At 37.0% G+C, this 23,368-nt stretch overlaps 1 protein-coding gene across 3 annotated transcripts in view; it reads right to left on the bottom strand.

Annotated features, from left to right (window-relative positions):
• The window catches only part of SH3KBP1 (SH3 domain containing kinase binding protein 1), a 198,463-nt gene that overhangs the window by 47,345 nt on the left and 127,750 nt on the right, over positions 1–23,368 (bottom strand). For 2 of the 3 annotated variants that reach the window (XM_072428055.1, XM_072428065.1), the window contains 2 exons: positions 3,845–3,920; positions 973–1,067 (listed from right to left, as the gene is read on the bottom strand). In XM_072428055.1, coding sequence (XP_072284156.1) covers positions 973–1,067; positions 3,845–3,920 — 171 coding nt within the window. Of the gene's footprint in view, positions 1–972; positions 1,068–3,844; positions 3,921–18,304; positions 18,442–23,368 lie in introns of those variants that run through there. The other variant, XM_072428074.1, reaches the window with a different exon arrangement.

Genomic DNA, 23,368 nt, shown 5'->3' on the forward strand with positions numbered 1-23,368 from the left:
TATTATAGGTCAATAATTAATAAAGGCAGAGGAAGCCAGGCAACCAGTATTTCCTAGGGGGGACCAGTAATGGCAGACTTACATACAGGAAAATGCACTAATTGCATCAAGTGGTTGGCATTTCATACAGTAGACAAAAACAGAAGATAAATATTAAATTTCATTTTCTGCCAATGTTTACAGAATGTGCTGAAAATTATCTCTGGTGTTCACACAATAAAGAGACCAAGTAACCAGCTGCAAATATAGGAAGGTCTCAGTTCTTTACTTCACCAAAGTCAGTATTTAAAATGTATTTAAAACATCAGATGTTTTAGATTTCATTAAAACCGGAAGTTTTAGGCATCCTGCTAATGCATATGTGTTGCAGATCAACGCCCAGTAATGAACTACTGTGCTGCACTGCATTGCAGTAAATTATGCATGTCCATTTTTAGTGCAGCCTGGTACATAGCCAGCCCATTCAAATAAATAATCTAGCTCAATACAAGGCATACAAAGCATGCTAACTGTTAATGTTACAAACCCATCAGACAGCAACAGTATGAGTGAGCCCTTAGGAAAGTTTTGTGTCCCTACTGGGGAGGTTCACCATTTCTATTTGTCCAGGTAACATTTTCACTGAGGTGAAGGAAATCTAAACTTCGTTGCCTCCAGAACATCAATAGGAGGGACCTCTTACAATTTCAGCGACTTCTCTCACTGCAAAAAGATTTCCCATGATTTTCTGCTCTGTCTATAGCAGGGGTCCCCAACCTCCAGTCGGCAGGCCAACTGTCGGAAAAAGGACCCCGCTTGGGGGGGGGCACACCGGCCAGAGCTGGGGACCACGTCTGCTGTAAGCATAGCAGGCTCAGGTTGATGGGCGGGTTGTGTCTCAGGACTATAAAACAAGAGGAACCATTTGTTTCAGTCGATTAAACTTAAATTGACAGAAGGGATTTACAGACTGCACATTACTCAGTAAATTACCTTGTTTACAACAAGCACAATATCACCTTCTCTGATTGTCAATTCATCTTCATTGATGGCTTCATATGGGAAGAGAACTTTACAATACTCTTTTGCTAAAAAACAAAATCAAACATTTCATGTGAATATTGTTGCAACAATAATCTGTATGCAAACACAATCATGACTGTTAGTAACTGCCTACAAAAAATACTTTTACAGGAAATAGATAATTTCTCTAGGATTCATTTCAGACACTCCAGGGGGTCTCTTTATAAAGCAGTGAATCTGACATTCACTAAAACAATCTCTGGTAGAGACCTAGTAAATATTTCAGTAAATGTCAGATCCCCTACTTTAAAAATAGACCAACAGGAACTGATTGCTCATGACAGTTTACCGTATCAAATGAGAAAAAAGATCAATTGAAGAACCAAGAGATTTGTACCAATAGAGAAGGAATGTTAAAACTGTGTGAATAATACATTAGACCATTTTATAGAGGAAAAAATAGATTTGTAAATTGAGCACTGCGAGAAACATCTCTACTTTTTTCAGGTTTAAAAAATCTGTGTAAACTAAGTAAATGGAAACCAGAGCTGTTGCAAATAGCAACTAAGTAAATGGATCACTGCAACTGTAGCTGTCTCCTTGCATTATTCTTTTTTGGTAAATAAATCTCTACAGAAAAAAGAGTAGACACCTTACTTTCACAATCCTTTCCTGCACGATGCATGAACAAGCGCTGTACATACAGCACCATTCTGTTCAATAGGGGGGGGGGGGGGGGGATGACGAAGTGGCACCCCACTGCGTTCTCTCCTTTTTACTTGCATTACGATCGTTCATCTTCTGTGGATCTGCCAGAATGGTTGTTTGGACGATGGATGACAAGCACTGTACACACACAAGATTCTCATCTGATATCAGCCATGAGCCGAATATTGGATGAGAACCATTGCACGTGTGTACGTAGCCTAAACCTACAAGGTCAGCATGTGAGCCAGATATTGTGGATGTGCACAATATGAAAGAAATTATTTTCTTTAAAATATTTTGCTACTTTCATATTTAGTGATAGGAAAAAACTTTTGAATACTAAATCTTCTCTTTCTTACAGACGATCTCTTGTGTTATAGAAAAGCAGCATAATATTTTAACATATGAAGGCTGCACTCTAGGAAATCGTGGTACACTGTCCCTCTCACCCTCTTCTGCTTCTTTCTGGCAAATCTAAATAAACTAGAAAAAAATATACAATAAAACATATTGTTTTCAATCTACATAATGACATAATGATTGTCTTGACCCCTGCCCCTCCTCTTACGAACGCATTTCTCCTCCTCCCAATTTCGGTTAAAGATAGATTTTAAAACATTTTTAAAGAATGGCATACTAATTGTATTGTTTCTGGGAAATGATTCATTTGTGGGCACATCCCAAAAAAATACAGTGGAGGACATTGTTATGTTTTACATTCAAGACGGGCAGGAAAATCTTGAAAGGGAAGGGCTTTTTTTGTCACAATCAGGAGGAGTTATTTCCTATTACAGACTATAATCAGAAACTGCAGTTTGCCAAGCCTGACGATATTACTAAGGCAAGGCTGAAATTAAGATCCAAACTTATAGTTTAAGTAACATCATCACAAGGATTATGAAGTCAGATTAATTTAACAAGAAAAATAATTTACTGTAAAAGCAAGAAAAGAGTTATTTTGTTGTAAAAAAAAGCGTAAGTGCTTATCTAAATATCTTTATTTATTTAATATATTTTGTGACATTCTTGTCTTTAGCTAGCTCAGTAACTAATTAGTATCTACTAATAAATTATGTGCACCCTATATAGTATGCTTTGTTAGAATATGAACTTAAAGCAACTCTTCAGTGACTAGGAAGTATTAGAAACCCAAATTTATGATAGGCTTCTTCTTAATGTTACCCTACAGAACTGTTCTTCCTGATGTTAAGGGCTACATCAGACTGAAGCTTCTGCCACTGGAGACGGATCACCAGCCAAAGGATCATCCAGGCAAGGGAACCATACCCCTTCACTCACTTGCAATGATCATTTAATTTCACCAGTTTGGTCAATGAAGATATGACTCAGGAAAAGGTAAAGGGGTTGTCACTTCCTGTCTTGTGGTGGCTATTCTCAGGTATTCATTATATCTAAGAATGTAGCTATGGTTATCACCCAGAATGGACTTCAAACATGTCTTCCCCTTTTTAAACTCTATTAGATGGGAATTGATGGAACAGTGGTCGCCAACCGGTGGTCCGCGAGAAAATTTTGGTGGTCCATGGCTCTGGCCAGTGCACCCCTCAGTGGGGTTAGGAGAAGGACCCTGCTGGAGGGGGTGCAACGGCCAGAGCCGCGGACCATGTCCCCCATACGAATTGTAGGCTCAGGGAGATGCAGGGGTTGTGTTTCTGGACACAGCTTGCTCACTCCCCTAACGCAGACTCAGACCGGCCATGGGAGAGTGGGCAGGGTCTGGCATCATGACATTACTCTGGAGGAAGTTTCTTCCCCTTTGAGTGACACACGGCTCCCCGCGCATGAGCTGTCCAGCATCCGTGCATTTAGTGGTTCATGGGTCTGAAAAGGTTGGCGACCACTGAGATAGAAGGTAGATAGAAGATGATGATTTATAATGCCTTTATTACCCTTCATTCCACAGGAAGTAACATTGACACATTTCCCAGCTCGAGAGCAATCATTTTAATTACCGTGTCACCCTTGTAATTATTATTGGAGTATGATCTGTGTATACAATAGCAATCTATGCAAATAGTTCCATTGTAAAAATTGTATGTGTCTAAAGTTAGTCTAAAAATTTAGGGGTATTAAGGTCTAACACACAGTAAATTAATTCAGTAATATAACTTACACTTTGATTTATTTTCCATTTCTGTCTTCAGCGATTCTTGTGATGTCACTGCTGGTGGCAATTTTTTTCCCATTGCCTGAAAAAAAAAACATAAAACATGGGATTTAAGATTTTTGTAAGTGATGTTTTTTTTATACTGTTGTGTCCCTCATGGGGTGACTTCCAGTCACTTCCTGTGTGGTTAATGGAATTGGTAGTAGTAAAGTAGTAAAAAATCTCTCAAAAGGACAAACCAAATAAACCACTCAAAACAAATAAAAAATGCTTTTAACAATTCAAATATTCAAAAAAATCTTTGCACAGAAGGACGTTCAATCCTAAACATGCAAAAAAAGATCTTATATCATTTTGTAATATATTTTTTTAAATTTACCAAGACTAGAGACACAAAAGATAACCAAAGTATATATTATATCATTATTCATTTTAAAGGTAGAGCAGAATTAACAAAGGTTGTCATCAAGGACTTTTAATTGGCTTACTAACAAGAAATCTACTATGCACTAATATAGTTTATGTTTAACACAAAATAGGTTTCAGCGTCTCTGTAAAACAAATAGCGAAAAAAGCACTACAGGCGTTGATCAAAGTAATAGTAATGCATTATTTTTTCCCGGATTTCAAAGACAATTAGGGTAATGTACAAGGTGCAGGCAGCAAACATTATTATAAAAATACCCTACAAGGAATTTTTTTCTTCAGAATCTATTTGTCTTTGGAAATACATTTTAAGAAATAAGATGGCTAATTGGACTGAATTTATTTATAACACATTGGAATTGAGGTATGTTCATTAAAAAAAGGCACTTTATGGGCATGACAAGGATGTTAGTTGTGCTTGGCAAGGTATTGTCTACACCATTCTATAGCTTTCTCAGAAAAGAAGCCAAATCTCACTGGACATTAGCCAACTCGTATTGATATTTCCTAGCAGTAAACTACCTGCATACATCTCTGGAAGCCAATCAATCAGAAAGATCACTACTTTATCTAAATGCAGTATTGGCTGATTTCATTGGCTGAATTTTTTAGGTACTTAAACAATAAATTCTGGGAATGAATAAATGCCATTATAATAGGGATTAATTCCTGATGTAACCTAATTAATATCTAAAGCATGAGTATGTGGCTTTGCTGCATGCTAACTGACATATTCACCCTTTATTAGCTGTGACATCAACAGTGAAAAATTATGTTCTGCCTTATTAAATGTTAAAAATGTATTTAGGCATTTACTCTGCTCTACAAATGTTGTTCAGGTAGTGCTGCAAGAGTGATAAAGACAAAGTCTACAAAAGATTTAGCTCTCGAGCGCTGACATTAATTGAAATTGCATTTAATAGTTCAATTTCAAAATATCATACAAATATTTTATTATCACAGCATAGCTACGTACAGCATCCTACTCATGCTGCAGAAGTCTGGGTGAAATGTTAATGTAAGTATCCCAAAGCATTGACCTATAATTTTTGAGTTTATGTCACCATATAAAAGATACTGGCTGTAGGACTGAGTCTTTAGGTGACTGTACGCTAATAATCTGAATGGCTTTTATTATTATTATTACTATTAACACACACAGACAGAGACACATAGAGGATTAAGCAAAATGAAACCAGGCATGCTTTTAGTCATCTGTATACTAAATTTTTTTATTTCAATAGTTTTTTATTAGAGGAAAAAGTTTTTTTATATAACAAGAATACATAACAAGGGAACAAAAACATAAAGGAGAAGGGGGAAATGAACAAAGAGACCAATACTACAGTTTGGCCAATAATAGCAATTGCAATTGCAACTCCCGTCAGGGGTCAAGAGCTTATAAACATACATGTATCACATGTGTACACCAGTGCAAAAATCCAAAACCAATTGCTACATGTCAATAAAGGAAAATAGAATATCAAAAAGAATAGAGAAAGAGGAGAAGGAGTAAGAGAGGAGAAAAGATGGGTGTATGGACAGGAGGGGAGGGGGACCCAAGACCAAAAGTAGACACGGTTGTGGCTTTTCGAACACATTAACATTTTACAGAGAAAGTAGATCCCTATTGAAATCTCCAGGTAAATAATTATCGATCCGAAGGCTTAAACACAGTTTTGGAAAAATCAAAAGAATCATTCAATTTAGCATACAGTAATTCGTTAACAAAGTACCAATTAATCTTGTTTTTCACCTGTTTCACATTGGGGTTATTCAAGGAGCAGGCCTTCCCCAAATTTTGTTTAGCAGAGGTGAAAACAAAATTAAGGAGCTTGAATTGGTGTTTTGTGCATTTATTAGGCCGAAGAAGTAACAATGCTTCATCTATATAGTAATTTTTATTAATAATAATGAATACTCCCATATTTAGAATTTATGGTGAACTACAAAATTGGTCAACTGTATTTGACTTTGCGGTTGCACAGTGTATCACAGTATACCTGACCTCAATCTGTTACCAAGAAAGTAAAAGACAGGAGAGGTCCTGTAGCTGCACAGATAAAAGAAGTAACAGCTACACTGAGTTTTAGAAAACAGTCCCAAGGGAATATCACAAGGTTATATGTATATTTCACATTCAACATGATAGCTTTGTCTTTATTTGGGCTTTAAAGAACTGAAAAAGACGCTAGAAAAAGGCACCAAAAAACATAATAAACATAACATAATAAATAAAAGATGGCCTAGTGAAAACATGTAAATACAATTGCTTAGGCTACAAAAACAACTGGTAGAATGTGGTCAAATTACAACAGCAGTAGAAGAGCAGTGGCTTTGAATGTATTAATCGGATTTGTAAAGTAAATTTCTAGAAAATCTTTTTGCTTGCAATGCACTAACAGTTATTCACTGTAAGTATGGGTTCAGACTAGCAGTTTTTGCAAACTGTATTGCGTGGTTAACATTGCACTAAATGGATTCATCTATTATTTGTGTTCACAGGCAGTGGGGTGAGGCAGTGTTGTTGAACATATTTTGGACACATGTATTATTACATAGCATTTATATAGCGCCATCATATTACACAGCATAGTACAAAGTCCATAGTCATGTCACTAACTGTCCCTCAAAGGAGCTCACAATCTAATGTCCCTACTATAGTCATATGTCATTAATGTAGTCCAAGGGCAATTTAGGGGAAAGCCAATTAACTTAAGTGCACAATTTTGGGAGGAAACAGGAGTACCCACAGGAAACCCAAGCAGACACATGGAGAAGCTGCAAACTTCACATAGATAGTGTCCTGGCTGGGATTTGAACCTAGGACCTAGCGCTGCAAAGGCCTGAGTGCTAACCCCTGAGCCACCGTGCTGCCCTGGCTGCACATGTAGCATCTAGGGGTGATTTGCAGCCCTTCTGCCTCCATAGACTTGGGTATGGTGAAAATAAATGTAAGCATTTGCAAGCAGTTTTACACAAAATGAAAAAAAGAGAATAAAAAGGAAAACATTTATCTAGGCTTTTCAAGCTGCTTGCAAATACCTGAAATATCATAGCAGTGACAGCCTATTACCGCTGCTGTAAAATGCCACTAGTCTGAACCCAGCTGATTAAGAAGTCTTTGTGACAGATCCTGCAGACCAAGTAATGGTTTGCTGAGCTCCATTATAAAAGGATCTAGAGGAACATTAAAAGTAGACACATCTTGAATAAAATGTTTAACCGCAGACTTTTCTTAAAACAAAAGCCCTGGTAAACCTCTTTTTCTCTCTTTTTTAGTAAATGCAGTTTAATTGAATGCAGATTGTCAAAAAAGAACAGAAGTCATGAAACAGCAAAAAGCTTTCTCATTTGATTTTCTGCTTTGATGAAACAGATGTCTTAGAAGAGCAGTACTGAAGATGTAACCCTAGCCTTACAAGGTCCCCTTCCTCGTCTACTTCCAACATGTTTTAAGTCAAACAGGATTTTTTTCCCCAGAATATTCAAAGTATAAAAGCTGTAACACACCTACAATTCCACAACTAAATCCAGTTCCATCACCCTAATGGTCAATATTGGCCTATAGAGGTAATGTTTAATAATAACTTAAATGTCAATAGTCAATCCAACCAAATTTAATCTAGGAACAAAAATGGTCTGGATCAGTGTTTATAACTTTTTATTACATGGGGGGACTCCTTGATAAATATTCAAGCCTTCATGGGATCCCTGCTATAGTTACTATACCCACAGTTTATAGTACATTAGTGTGGTGGTCAGAGGGAAGAAAGCCTCTTATATTGCTGCCAGTGGGAAGAATGTGATCCTTATAAATAACCAAAAAGATCACTGGGGGTGTCACATAAACTGACCTACAAGTCACAATTTGCCCAAGGTGTCCCTAGCAACATGTGAAGGAACCCTGGTTGAGAAATACTGGCCTTGATCCTCTATTTATAGTGTCTGTGCCACCATTGGGGTGATTTGGCCACCCTTCCATATACATCTAAAACTGAAAAGGGTGTTTAGCCTTTACATATACATATGCTCCAAGATATAAGCGGGTGTCTAATAAACACAAAAACACTTGTTGCTAGGGGTCCCTTGAGGAATGAGCAACTTGTGACTCTAGGGTCAGTTTAAGTGACACCACTGAACTTTTTGGCAATCTGTAAGGGTGATATTCTTCACACTGGCAAGCAATGTAAGAGGCATTCTTCCCACTGATCATTATGCTAATGCACTGTGAGATATAGTAATTATTGCAGGTAATCCCTGAAGACATAAATGTTATTTCAAGGGTTCTTCCATGTTAAAAAGGTCAATAAATACTGGTTTTATTGCCTACAGAAGATGTACTAATCAATCGACCAATCAAATTTTCAAGAAAAGTATTTGCCCATGTACAAGCCCTTCAGAAGAGACACATTAGCAGACCGTTTAACAGTTACAGATGAAGTGTATACAGCTAGGAAACAAACCTTGGACACAAGTACATAAAAGAAAGACTACAGAAACAATTGGGGCCTTTTTTTTGACATTCAGCTTTCCTGTAGCACTGTCAAACTACACAGGGCTCTCTTCATTGTGACAATTGTTTCCTGCCTAGGCAAGCTGTTTGAAGAGCTTTGAACATTAACAGTGTCAACTTTTACAACTTCTTCACTGTAATGTCAGAACACATAAAAGAGAAGAACTTGGCGAGAATATACAGATAAATATATTTCAACTTTTTCAGATCAGCTACATAAAATGTTACTGCCTTGTCTGACTTGAAAGCTATTTTGGTCACCAGTTTGGAGAAACACGAATTACCAAAATGGGAAGCGGATAGAGCGTGATCAGACTGTTTCACAAATGCGTGAACTTTGTCAATCAATTTTCACTTCCTATCATTTAATTTAGTGTCATTGTCTTGTGCAATATTCTTTATTAGGCCATACAATCAGCACCGGCAGATTTCCAGCTGAAGCAATGCTAAGGATGATAGGATATCTTTCAAAAAACCTCCTCAGCCAGGAATAAACTATTATTTAGTTTAATGAGAACCTTTTTAAGCATCAGTTTTAACAAGCATTGACAAACCAATAAACAAACTTTGGGCAGTGAACTGCAGGTAAACCACAATATAAACCACTGAAATACATACATAATACCTGACTTTTCTACTAAAGAATTTGCATTTCTCACCAACCAATTCTTAGTGCTTTGCCACACAGCACAGCCAATCTGGTAAACTGATTTTTTTTTGGTTAAGCAACTTTCTATGACTTTGCTAGCCCCTAGTCTGTGGTTGGCTAGTAAAGGATTAGCAACTGATTAGGTCATCTCGCTCCCTTTTAGCAAACTAATTGCTGCTGTAGAGAGGATTTATTTCATACATTTCAATAGATTAAATGTATTTATCAAATATATAAAAATCTTGATTGCATTATTTTGTATTTTTAATATATGATTGCTGGGAGTTTATCTTTTGGTGCCAGTCTTGTAGTGCTGCATACATACATTGATGGGACTGGTGGCTCTTGCTTTAATTAGGTTCCCATGTTATATTCTATGGTAATGGTTATGTGAATGTCAATATTACATTGAACATGGTATATGCCAATGCAGGACAGTGCAGCTTGTTTACAAAATTGCACTTATCCCAGCTTTTAAATTTGCCCTCCCTTTGATCACCTACGATTTTGTTCACCCACTGGGGGGATTTTGTGACCTACTCCCTTCACTCTTATGTGACAGTACTGATGCTTGGTTAATGGTGTCTCATACATCACACTGGAGTCCTCATCGCTGTAAAAGTTGCAGTGAACAGAGAGTCAAGAGAAAGATGCTGCTAGGGAGAGAGAAAGTGGGTAAAAACCGTAAAAACCGTAAAAACAGGGAAAAACTATTTATGCAGGTATGGTATCAAGTAATGCAGATGTTGGTGAAAGGAACTCCTTCCTATTTGGCACAGCAGTCAACAATTTGTATTACATTCTGTTTGACACCAGAAACAATGAGGAGGTGGGGTGATATTTTGTAGCCTTGCAGGAAGAAAGGTCCTTATGTTATCTCTATATAGTAAAGGAATACAGTAGCAGGGTTCTAGGAGTAGGGGGATATTTAAGGCCCTTCTTCGGTATCCATTCAAGTCCCTGAACACTTGGCAAACCATGGGAAGAAGTAAATGTTAAGTCTGTAATCTGCCCTTTTTTACTTTTAGGTTTTTCTGTCAGCTTGTCCATTTAGGGCAAAGTGTGTCCATCTAAAGCCCAACCTTTATCCACTTTACCTCCCAATTACCCAGTTTTCCTACTTTGGCACCTCCTCCCTTTGGCAAATCTTGTACCTTTTCCTTGTCCCCCAGTAACGCATATACCCCACCTAACCCATCACCATAACCTGAAACACTTTAGATAATATTTTAATTGATAAATGTATAGGGAAAGTAGTTATATGAATAGATTGGAAAAAACATTGCCCCTTAGTCCTTGTGCACACTGTGTCTATTATTCTCTCTCAACAAAAAAGTATTAACGGGACACAGGACAAAAAAAAGAATTGTTCAAGAACCTATATTTGAAAAGTAGAAAATAGTATGAATAGATTTTAATAAATATATGCAGGAAGAAATAATGTTTAATACTGGACAATGATTTCTCAAATGGGTATTCTTGAAATATGCCTGTTTAGATCCTGATTTATAAAGTTCCCATTATGTATATATTCACATGCACCCACTCACTTGCTGTGTGTATTGGAAATTTTGATTGGGTTTCATTATTCGGCCTGCTTACCAAGATAAACACAGCTGACAGCTACTCTGACATTCAGATAAGATTAGCTTTCAAAACATCAACCAGCAATGCTGTATTTATCCAAACTAGACTGTATATGGTCTCTGCTCGACTATGACTTCAATAATGAAACATTCAAATTCATGGCACATATCACGAAGAAACAAATACAATAAAAAATAGAGGGTGAAAAGAACATTCTGCCAATAGTAATTACCTAAACTGCATCACTTTTATACTGGATGTCTATAATCACTTGTGACCAGTGTAATTAGCCCTCATTTATTTGAATATTGTCATGCTGGCTTAACGGTGTTGCCAATAATTTAGGTTGCCAAGTTATTTGGTTGCCTTGTAATTAACCCTTCAAACATTTTCTCAAGGACAGATAACAGAGCTGAGGTGATATTTTCAGGGCTTTTACATTTACGGAACCTTCCAGTAAGCAAATGAGCGTTTTACGCTGGCACGGACACACATCTCAAGCTGGGAGATGAATTGTGGTTTTGGAAAATCCGCCAGCAACCTTGCAGGGAAGATGTTGGCCTTAATTTTCACCAGGTTTATCAATCTCAAATTTGAATTAGTCCTTTCTTTGTTTTCACTAATGAAATGGAAATTCATGAATGTTTCATGAGCTACTAGTAGGGCTGACTGATTATTTTACAATTTGGAACATTACCAGCAGATTTATCAGACAACCTCTAAGCCATTTATTGAGGTTTTATTTTAAAGCATGAGAATTATGCTTTTAGATATAACAAATATCACTGATTAACTTTCAGACTTTCCAACACTGCGATGGGAGTAACACAGTAGAGTTTTTTTGAAGGACAAAAAGCTAAATTCCTCCAGAACTTTCACTGGTTGACAGCAGTTAGGGACAGTAAGTAGAAATAAATCTTTATTGACATAATGCCCATCTCCTATATTTTTCAATATTCTCCAACTTTAACCAACTGATCAATATTCCCACTGATAATCAATTGTCCAGTAGTCCCAAAATACTGCAGACACAAGTACAAGATTATGTCTATTTGTTTTTACTACACAGAAAGAGAATTCCAATCTCTTTTTGTGTAGTACCTTCATTGTGCTTCCCAATCTACTGTTCAAAATGGCTGACTAGTTCACAACACACAGGAACATAGGACATTATAGCTACAAAACCACGTCACAACACCTAGAACTAAACCTAGAAGAGTAGGTGGTGTTAATTTGTCATCTGCAAAAAATTCTGTTGTAGATTTATGGAGCCAGAGTGGGTTAGCTCTACACATAAGCATACAGTATGGTATTGCCCTGCAAGCAAGCAGTCATGAACTTTTCATAAAGGCACCATACAACCATGCTCAGTTACATATGGAAAGCTTTTACTGCAGCAAGAAAGGTACACATGATTCCATAAAATGATATATTTTTTTGAGTGAAATTATTCGATTCATAGCTGCACACCTACTTTCACATATTCAGTACTGTATCAATGGCCCAAGGTTTGGTGGCACGTTGCCTACTTGTTGCATTCCCACCCATCTTAAACTTAAAAATGAAACAACTAACATGATTCCTATCTAATTAATGGACTGCTACATCATCTTAGTGTATAAATACTTATGTTACCTAAATTACTTATGTAACAATTTTTTTTACATAAAAGTCATCAGTGCACACATCGACTAAAATGACTTTTCAGCTTAAGATTTCTCTGCCAACTACATTTGTGCAACTGCTAGTATTCTAAAGACTTGAACGACCACCAGAAAACCAGTCCTGTGCAGTGTAAAGGCACATCCCATATAGTTCGGCACATTTCTCTAGACTCAGTACTGAGAGCTGATCTCTGGTGGATCAAAACCTCCCGGTAATGTAAGGGCCCTCATGATTTGAATGGTCCTTAAAAATGCATGCGTAACCTTTTGTCTTTTCTCTGAGCCGATTACATCCTCACTTGTACACATCCTGTAGCATGTATAGTATATATATGTATAGGTCAAGGAAGAATGCATTCTAAATTGGAGCACATTTAAAAACTTAAATAATCTGCCTGCAATGGACTTATATACAGGTTAGCTGTTAGCACATGCATTCTGTCAAATCTATCTATCCACACACATTCATAATCATCGATAGAAACATATCAGCTGTGTACTGTTGTATCTTAATTCACTACAAAACATTAACAAAAACTCTATATGCATTCCCAACATCTCATTAGAAACAAAAAAGTAACCTCCTGAGACTATTTTCCACGTGTATCCAGCAACCATTTTCAGCATTCCCAAATTGGATTCGTATACTGCCAACCGAAATTTTCACACTTTTTATTCCATTACAAATACATAAAACCGCTGTAAATTAGTGACTGCAACTAGTGGAAAACTAGCAGTATATACAGAATATGCTTTGGCTCAACTACAGTTCTAAAAATGCACAGCTTAATCTTACATGCACAATAAAAGCAGGAAAAACAACAACACTGATGCTGAAAATACACTGTACTTACAACTTAATGCTGCTTAGTAAGTATAACCATGCAGTTTGGCCATGTGAGTCTCCTAGACAGGGAATCGGCTGTTTGGCTGTACCAATCTGTGATGTAGAGTGTAAAATTAGCAGAGAGTTTATTATCCTATGATGATAATCCAGGAGTATACCGTTTCGCTCTAAGCAGATATACTCTCCTCTGTGTAGTGTGTGATGTGCTTCCAGTTTGGCTACATCTATATACTGAGTGATGAGTCAGGAAGTTACCAGGACCCAATCTATGAAAAGTGAAATGAAAACAGCTGCATTGCTGTGGTGCAGGGAAGGGTTTGCTTGGGATAGTTTATAAAGAATGCAATACATCTTACAGTGAAGAGTCATAGCCAGACACTTTCTAACATCCATTGAGTGGTCGTCCTGGGTAACTCCCTCTATTGTTCTGTCTGCTCTTTGGAGATATATATTTGTTGAGCACATCAGACTTTTTAGATTGGGGAACACATTTCTATCTCCCTTACAAAGTATAATTTAAGGAAAAGTAAGTGTCTTTGTGTCTGTTCAGTGATTACTGCATATTTCACAGCATTTTTTGAATCTGCCCAGCACCTAGTTTGCCTAGTACCTTTAGTTTGCAGAACGGAAGATAAAGGCTTCTGGAACAAAACAAGCAGTTCTGATCTGGGATCCTTTGAGAATGAATGGAAAACATGTGTAAGCTAGGAGCTGTTATGCTTTGAAGTGATGTAATTGTAAGATGTAAAAAGTAAGATGGAAAAAACATATTGGCTATTAGTGTGACGTGCATAATAGGGTCACAATAAGGCCATAGAGAACCTAAACTAGCCACATCTGACTTGGGTAATTAAAGAATGCTGAAGCAGACCTATACACTGATGAAAGTCCATTTCTTACACACAATTATTAAAAAATATTCTAATGATAGATAAAATGTTCTGTATGAACTCTAAAAAAATGTAATATGCCAGACACTGCTTCCATCTGACCCCTCTAATAATGCTTTTTATTGTAGTTTTCCCTACATTATGTTTTCCACAAGCCCCCCTGCATTGGTTTTTTTTTTCCCACACTACTTCTACACACAACCAATCACCGGTATTAGAGGACAGTCATATGATTGCTGAAAAAATACTTTGTAAAATCACAACTTGGACATTAAATGTTCATGATCATAGATTGTTGACCAGCATCCATTACTCTTTCAAAATTCAAATATGCCACAACAACAGAAGGGGTCTAGGCCAAAAACTTCTGCCCATAGAATAGAGCTTCATTGTCGCCTTTCTCAAACTTTTTTTACTCTGGGGGAACCCTAGAAAAATAATTTGCTGGTCCCAAAATTATGCAGGACCCATTAATTGAGAGGTTAGTCAGCTATAGATTGAGGAGCCCCTATCAACATCTAGAAAATCCCTAGGGTACCACAGAACCCTGGTTGATAATGTCATGCTTATACGCAACAAAAAAGATATGCCAATACCCAGAATATTGCAAAAAATATCAGATGGGTGATCAATCAGCAATAGCTTGAGGAAACCCCTAAAAACATGTGGAAAAACCTTAGGGTACTACGAAACCCTGGTTAAGAATGGCTGCCCTATACTTTTTAGCATGGAGAATAAAATGCGTATAATTTTAAAGAATTTGAAGCACTGACTCTTGATGACAGATCACTTACATTTAACTGGTCACTTCAAATTCATTTAAAATAATAATGATATAGACTCCCTTAAAAATCTTTCACAAGTTTGTCTGACAGACACGTGCTAGTTAAAAAGGCCAGGGCGTTTCTGACTACAAAAATGTGTGACATGTAATTTGGAGGCAAGAGCTAGTAATTAAAACCATCAATAAACTTAATCTTCTGGTACATGAAGAAAAACTTTCAAGTGAATATGTGGATGCTGATTTGAGTCAGAGTCACGTTACTGAGTACCGTTCTATACTGAGTAGTGCAGTAACTAGGCCATATTAATTAGCCAAGGTAAATAACACAAGCATGCCAGCCCTCAGTTAACCTAAACACACAAACTGACATCTCCAGACTACTATGTTCTAATTATTTACCAAAAACAAGATACACATGTAACTAGAACATCATAGAGATGACAAAACAAACTTTGGATTAATGAAAGTGCTTAAAAGAAAAAAAACACAGTGACTTTGGCAAAGAGCAAATATAAATATATATCTGTACATATAAAGCCTGCATGTGGTAAACAAATGATGTACTATTTGAAAGAGTGCTACATTTAATACCTTGGCATCTATAGCTTTAAAATGCCTCAGGTTTGCCAATGCTATTATACGTCATACAGACAAGGCTAACATATACTATATTTAAATTCACCAATGCATATCAAATAATTTTATTTTACAAAATGGAATATCCAATGGGAAACAAAAATTATTATCTTGTATAATAAAAAGTAGTACTGAAGTCAGGAAGTTACACATATTTTAACACCACTTAATGATATTATTATTATTGTTATTAATACACAGTATTTATATGGCACCAGCATATTATGCAGCGCTTTACAAAGTCCATAGTCCAGTCACTAGCTGTCCCTATGTCATTTGTCTTTAACACAGTCTAAGGTCATTTTTTGAGGGGAAGCCAACTGACCTAACTGCATGATGACTCAGAGTGCTAACCTCTGAGCCACTGGGCTGCCCACCAGCCTCTGAAATCTTTACTGTGAAGTATACTGTACATGCCACCTCTTATTGAAATCATCAGAACACGCAATGTCCTCCACTTCCTTTCTTGGGTACTATTTCCATCATGTTCTGGAATAGTCCTGGAAATGAAGGGATAGTGGGGCACTTAGTATGGGTATAGCTACCTGTATAGCAGGGCAGAGACTGTGGCACTCTCTCCTCATTACTGAAGCTACCTATGTTACTTTTAGCCTACATACTGAGTCATGAGGGTAACCTCACATTTATTAGCTATATCCAGTTAGCTGCCCCCCTTTCCAATCACCAAGGACTGAAACATGGTACATGTCATTGTGAAGAGTACATGGTAACAATTTCCAATCAAATAGGGGACAACCTCCTTCAGAAATTCGTTTTCTGGCCATGTCAGGCTTCAATGCATTTTGGGTCAGACACAAAGGCTATCCAAGGCTGGACAGGATACACTTTCATCTGTGACCTTTAGTGATCCAGCAAACCTGGAATGGATCTGGTCCAGAATTGAAAACATCTGCTAACAAACAGCTAATGACTTGAAATCCATTCCAGGTTTGCTGAATCACCCATCTTCGTTGATGAAAGTGTATCCTCTCGAGCCTTAGAGAGCTTTAATAAATCAGGGCCAAAGAATCAAGCATGGTGCAAAAAAAGAAAAAAAATTAACTTTGAATTTTTTTTCCTGACAAGTTATTCAAATGATGTGTGTGTGTACCATCTTCTCTGACAATCATATAATTGAATTGGGGTCTCAGTTATGGGATTGAAAATAATGGATCTCCCTGCCATAGTGTGACATCCAAAGCCATTTTCGTTAACACCATGTGTTCACACTTTGATTCTGATCACATCATTTTGTTTTATGAGGCTCTGTTGTCTTAGGTGAATAATCTATCCCCCTTGCTTTCCTCATCTGCCATTACAAGCCTATTAAAATTCTTCCCTGGTGCTGGAATATTCATTGGTGTTGGAAGTAGAAGCAATGTATCCACTGTCGATGCTTGCAACCTACTCCTTGCAATGGGGTTTGCTGGGAAAAGCAATTCAAGTTAAAGAATTGCTAAGTCAACAAAAAACAATGTGATGCCCGATGAGGTCTATTCTGAGCTGTGCATACTCTGAGACCAGGAAGATAAGGGGCAAGGTCAGAAAACCTGCAAATCGCCCTTTTTAGATGCCTGTGTGGACTCAACCAATTGTATCCTTTGCCCAAAGATATGCTTTAAGTTAAACATAGCAAGAAAAGTTTGTCTGGCATAATTCTAATGATAACAAACAATCTTAAGGTTCTACAACATGACTAACTTTCATATTACCACAAAGTTCGTAGATACATCTGGACTTAAAAGGTTTAAAAGACTACAAGTTTCAGCATGCTCATACTGTCTTAGATTTGAATGACATCTGGATAATCACAGATTGCTTATTAGTGCCTGTAGCTGAGAATATAAGCATTAAAAGATCAGATCTTATTAAAAGAAGAAGAGTTTAAAAAATATCAAGTTTATACAAACACAAAAAGGAAAATGATTTATCAATAAGCATTAAAACAGAGCTAAGCCATCAAAGAACTGTCAAATCTTACAAAACTTGTATCAGTCTGAAACTGCTGTAACTCACCAAACATCAAACTAAAGAAACCTTTCCTAAAATATCTGCTCACAATAAATCAACTTATGAACGCTGAAGTCCTAAAATGGACACAACATAATTATAGCAGAAAAACAGCACATCTTCCTACTTCCTTTACGAGGAAACTCATGGAAAAATAAATGTGGAAAAAATGAAAAACATCTGGAAAAGCAATGTCTTACAAAAAAAACGAAAATTGCCATAGACAGCACAAACCTCCCCATACTAATCACTAACAAAGCTAGCAGCCTTCTCTAATGAAGATCCTAAAGTCACTGCTCATGAACAAGAAACTTTCAGTTTATCCTTAAACAGAGGAAGAATTCACAGAGCTGAATGAGGTCCCTGTGTCTTTTTTCTATATCCTGAACACAACTCTCCTGAAACATCATATGCTGTATATTTTAGAATAAATACAAATAATAAAACAATGAAATACCTCATCTCCCATTGTGGAAAAGTGCCTGCTGTGTAAAAATGTCCAAGAAGTCAGCACCCAAAATCCTCCCACTTCCTTCAAGCAGCTAAATACACAAAGCCTGACAGACACAGCCTAATACTGAGTCACACTTAGGGCCAAATGAGCTTGCAGGAAAACAAAGCTTACATTTGTTTATTACACAGGAAGCTTGGAGCTGTACACCAGTTGGGAGACTTGATGCTGTGGCTTTCCACTTTTTTTCTCTCTCTCCCAAAAGGCAGTTTTCTAATGCAAGCTATTCCAAGCAATGATGCAGCAGGAATACTTTGGAGTAGGAGGATTCTGCAATATCACTAAAGCAGGCACTTCAGATTCATCCTGCAGAGCTTTACAGTTTTGCACAACTATGAATGATGGCAGCTCATTAATACTTATTGCAATTGTATTTCCTGCAAAACCAAGAAGCAACATTAAATCTGAATGTCAGGAAGATACATATTAAAAAAAAAATAAAAAATAAATTTGGTGCAAAGTAACAAGGTCACTTGATAGCATCTCACCTCTGCTCTGCTACATATACTGACTATATACTATGTAATATTTTTAGTAGATTAGATGACAGATGATCAAAATTGCTATCATATTTATGATTTATGATTTTTGAGCAAGCTATTGAGCAAATGAATCAGGCATTTTTTTTGCATTTGTTCTTAATGATTTAACCACTATAATAAAACTGAACTTACTTTTTTGTGTCACAATTTATATAGCGTTGACATATTAAACAGCGCTTTACAAAATCCATAGTCATTTCACTAACTTTCCTTCAAAGGGGCTCACAATCTAATGTCATAGCTATCTTCATCCATCTCCTAAACAACCAACCTTTTCGGTTCTGCAGACCACTAAAATTACCGGCTCCTGACTGCGCATGCCGGGGGAGCCGGGTGTCACTCAAAGGGGAAGAAACCTTCCGTTATTATGACATAACCCCGCCCACTCTCCCATCGTTGATTGAAGCCTGCGATGGGAGAGTGGGCGGGTTATGTCCAGGGACACAGCCCGCCCACTTCCCCAAGCCTAGAAACTGCACAGGGGACGTGGTCTGCGGCTCTGGCCGGTGCGTCCTCCCAGCGGGGTCCTTCTCCAGAGCCGCGGACCCCCCCAAATTTCTTGCAGACCGCTGGTTGTCCTAAACTTTCACTACTTTCCACAACTCTATATCTCCCCTCCTATTGTGCGATACTTCCCGCACCGCCTAGATTGTAAGCTCGGAGCAGGGTCCTCTCTTCCACCTGTGTCACTATCTGTATCTGTCTGTCATTTGCAACCCCTATTTAATGTACAGCACTGCATAATATGTTGGCACTATATAAATCCTGTTTATTATTATTATTAATAATAACAACGCTAATAATAATAATATATCAATAACATAGTCTAAAGTCTTAATCGGGGATAGCAAACCTGGAATAGATTTCTTAAAGGTATTTGCTATTTGCTAGCAAATGTTTTGAATCCTGGACCAGAGCCATTCTACGTTTGCTGGATCACCCAGCTTAGCTGATGAAAGTGTATTCTTTCCAGCCTTAGAGAGCTTTAATACATCAGGCCCATGGAGTGAAGTACAGAACAATAAGTGGTGGCGTTAGGGTATGTTAGGTGAACCTAATATTTGGTTAACAGTACAGCTTCATTTTATATGCATGTATACCTAGAACAATTAAGTACCTTATTATGTCTTTTTACTGGCCTCAGGTAATTCACTCAGCAGGAGTCAGATTAAAATGAAGAAGAGTGAAAATTCTATAACAGTCAGAACTCCACTGATTATTGCAGTGTTGGTAATGAGTTTAACACAAAGGTATAGCAAAGATATGATCTTATCAATGAGCTTAGGCATTGTCTCTGCCCAGTCAAAAGCCAGGGTAGGTCATGGACTACTATGTATTAATGAACATAGCCAGCAAACTAAAGCTACGTACACACTTCCAATTTTTATCGTTGGTAAACGAACGACGAACGATCCTGCACGATATCTGCGAACGATCGTATGGCACCGATCCTGTACCAACAGATAACGACACGATCGTTCAAAGATATTGTACACACGATAGATGCGATCGTTTGAACGATACAGGAAGTGACCTGCACCACAGGAAGTGAGCGAACGTTCGTTCACCACGCATGCTCAGACCATGGATGATCACTGAACAACCGTACACACGATAGATGGTCAACGATCGTCGTCCAATCCGATCCGCCGGTCCGGTCGTTCATTTCCAACGACTATCCTCGTTCGTCGGCGTCGTTGGTTACTTTTTTTACGAACGATTTTTGGCCAATCGGTCGTTCGTCGTTCGTTCGTCGTTCATTTCCAACGATAAAAATTGGAAGTGTGTACGCAGCTTAAGTCAAGGACCTGGATGTCTTGTCTGATTTACAAGAAGGGCTGGGTAAAACAATACCTGAATATTTAGCTGGTGGCATTACAGTTATAAATTAGCTAATCTAAGGATGGTTTTATAGCGGTCATTCTTTAGTGAATGCAAGTTAACAAATAGTCTGCATTTGTACAAAAATGTATCCACTTTATAGAAGGGTAGAGTTTACCTAATACAATTACCTAAGGGTAGCTTCAATAGAATTTTAGTCTAAATAGTTATATACTTTAAATTGTCAAATAAATGTTCCACATCAAACTAATTTTGCATTTTTTGAAATGCTAGTATAATATATTGAGCGTGCATCAAAAGCAGATGCTACTAATTATTTGTACTAAAACTTGACAAATAAATCAATCACCTTTCCTGTAATAAATTTAAACAGTCTATTTGAAAGGCAACATTACCATTATTAAAGGAAGCAATCTCATGCAACAGACTTCCTGCTCCTTCCCATAGAGACCAACCAATGACATAAGGTTGCCAAAATGACAAAAGAATGCTTATTTCCTATAGACACAGACAATGTTTTTGACAGGAAACCAAACGGAAACTTTCCTAAAATAAATATCTTTTTTAGTATCTATAAACACATAAAATAAGAATTTGGCTGGATGGTTGGACCTTGGTTACTCCTATTATTATTATTATTATTATTATTATTATTATTATTATTAAACAGAATTTATATAGTGCCAACATATTACACAGCGCTTTACATTAAATATATATTAGCATAAGTTTCCAGTAGACAGCGACAATTTGTGGAGATTGTAACATCAATAAGGTGACAATGGTCTGAACATGCAAGATCTTGACGAACAGATCACAGTTATATTTTACCCAAATTCTAAAGAATAATTTTTGCTTGTGGCCCTATATAAGCCAATCAGATGCAAAACTGCACTAGAAATGTCATTTGTGTGTTGTTAATTTTTTTGAAACCAAGAATGGTGGGCTATGTTCTGTAAAATGTTAACTTTTTGTGTTTATAAGAAATCACAAAAAAATGTGAATGGCCCAGTGGCTGGCACTTTTGCCTTTTGCAAGCACTCAAACACAGGTTTGAGTCTTGGTCAGGACACTATCTGAACAGAGTTTGTATGTACTCCTTGTGTTTGTGTGGGTTTCCCCTTAGCGGTTTCCTCCCACATCCCAAAAACATGTAGTTAGATTAATTGACTTTGCCTCAAAAAAGGCCTTGGACAGTGATAATGGCTTATGATTCTGGTAGGGACATTAGATTGTGACGTTATGTATATAAATATGATGACGTTATATATATAAATAAGTAGCAATAAAACATGTCTGTAGTTCAGATTTTGCCCATTTTACCAAAATGTGCCCAGTTCCAGAGATCTACCATAATAAAAGCAAGTAAGGGGAAAGCTACATACCAGGCAAAGAAATTGCATTAAAATGCTGACAGAAATGTTCTTCTTTCCTGGTTTACACAACAAAAATGACACATTCTGGTTTAATTACGGTTTAAATTACTGCAATAAAAAATAAAGCACTATTTAACTGACATAATGCTAAACTTTGGTATAAAATGACAATAAAATAAAAATTAATATACTTTACCTTAATATACTTTATCCTCTGGAGTGGTCACTACTATACCATTTAATGATTTTGTTAATTGCGTATACCTAATAACAATTTCTAAATATAACACTTTCCAACTGAGGGTGGCTACACTTGGTGTCCTTGTTCCTATGCTATGTAGCCACCCTAGTTTGGTCACTCCTGCCCTACAAAAGAAAAAAATAACCAAAATGTTTTTTAGTTATTGTGGGAACTTGTAATTTTTAATAATACTGACCCGTCAGGTTCAGTATTTTTTTTAGTATACTGCCCTTATTTCTGGTAAATGACCCTATTTTCTGTGAAAGAGAGAAGTCACTGCTGCTTGCTTCTCATATACAGGGTAACTAATATTCTCACCATCCTTTGTAGCTCTCCCAGAACCTTATCGTACTTCAAAACTTCCTTCCACCAGTTAGCAAATCTCCATAGTTTTCTTTGTCTTGACAAGTGCCACAGGCTGTGCTGCTGGTTGTTCTCTAGCAGCTCCCAGAAGGGCAACAGCATATTGGCTACAACTCAATGCTTCCTGCCTAGGTTGCTGCAGCAATGACAAGGGAGTTCTGTCCTTCCTTGTCACAGTTTATGCCGCTGGATTATTCTGCATACACTTTTAGATGCCTATATCTCCAGATTTAATTATTTCCTTGACATAAGACTTTAGGTGAAGAAAAGTTATTTGTATACATTTTGTGTGTGGCAGGTATACATTATTCTTTTATTTTTTTGCTAACTCCTTTTAAATCACCTGAGTTTACCAGCTATTGGGAATGCCCAACTGTGTTGTTAGGATTAATCAACAAAGTTGCTATATAATATATGCACTGCAGTTACCTATACCCAGATTTCAGTTTACTGAAGTCAGAACAACAGTATTATTTTTATCCTTAAATACCAGAATATCAGACAGTGTATATTGGTGTTGATGAGAAGAAGTAATGGCAGAGAGGAAGATGGATACAATTGGAATAATAATTTCTGATTTATATTATTTTGATTGTACTATAACTTGTTGTACTATACTATATTATTACTCAACACTCATATTTAT

Source organism: Pyxicephalus adspersus, chromosome 1, assembly GCF_032062135.1.
Source record: "Pyxicephalus adspersus chromosome 1, UCB_Pads_2.0, whole genome shotgun sequence".
Classification (NCBI taxonomy): Eukaryota; Metazoa; Chordata; class Amphibia; order Anura; family Pyxicephalidae; genus Pyxicephalus; species Pyxicephalus adspersus.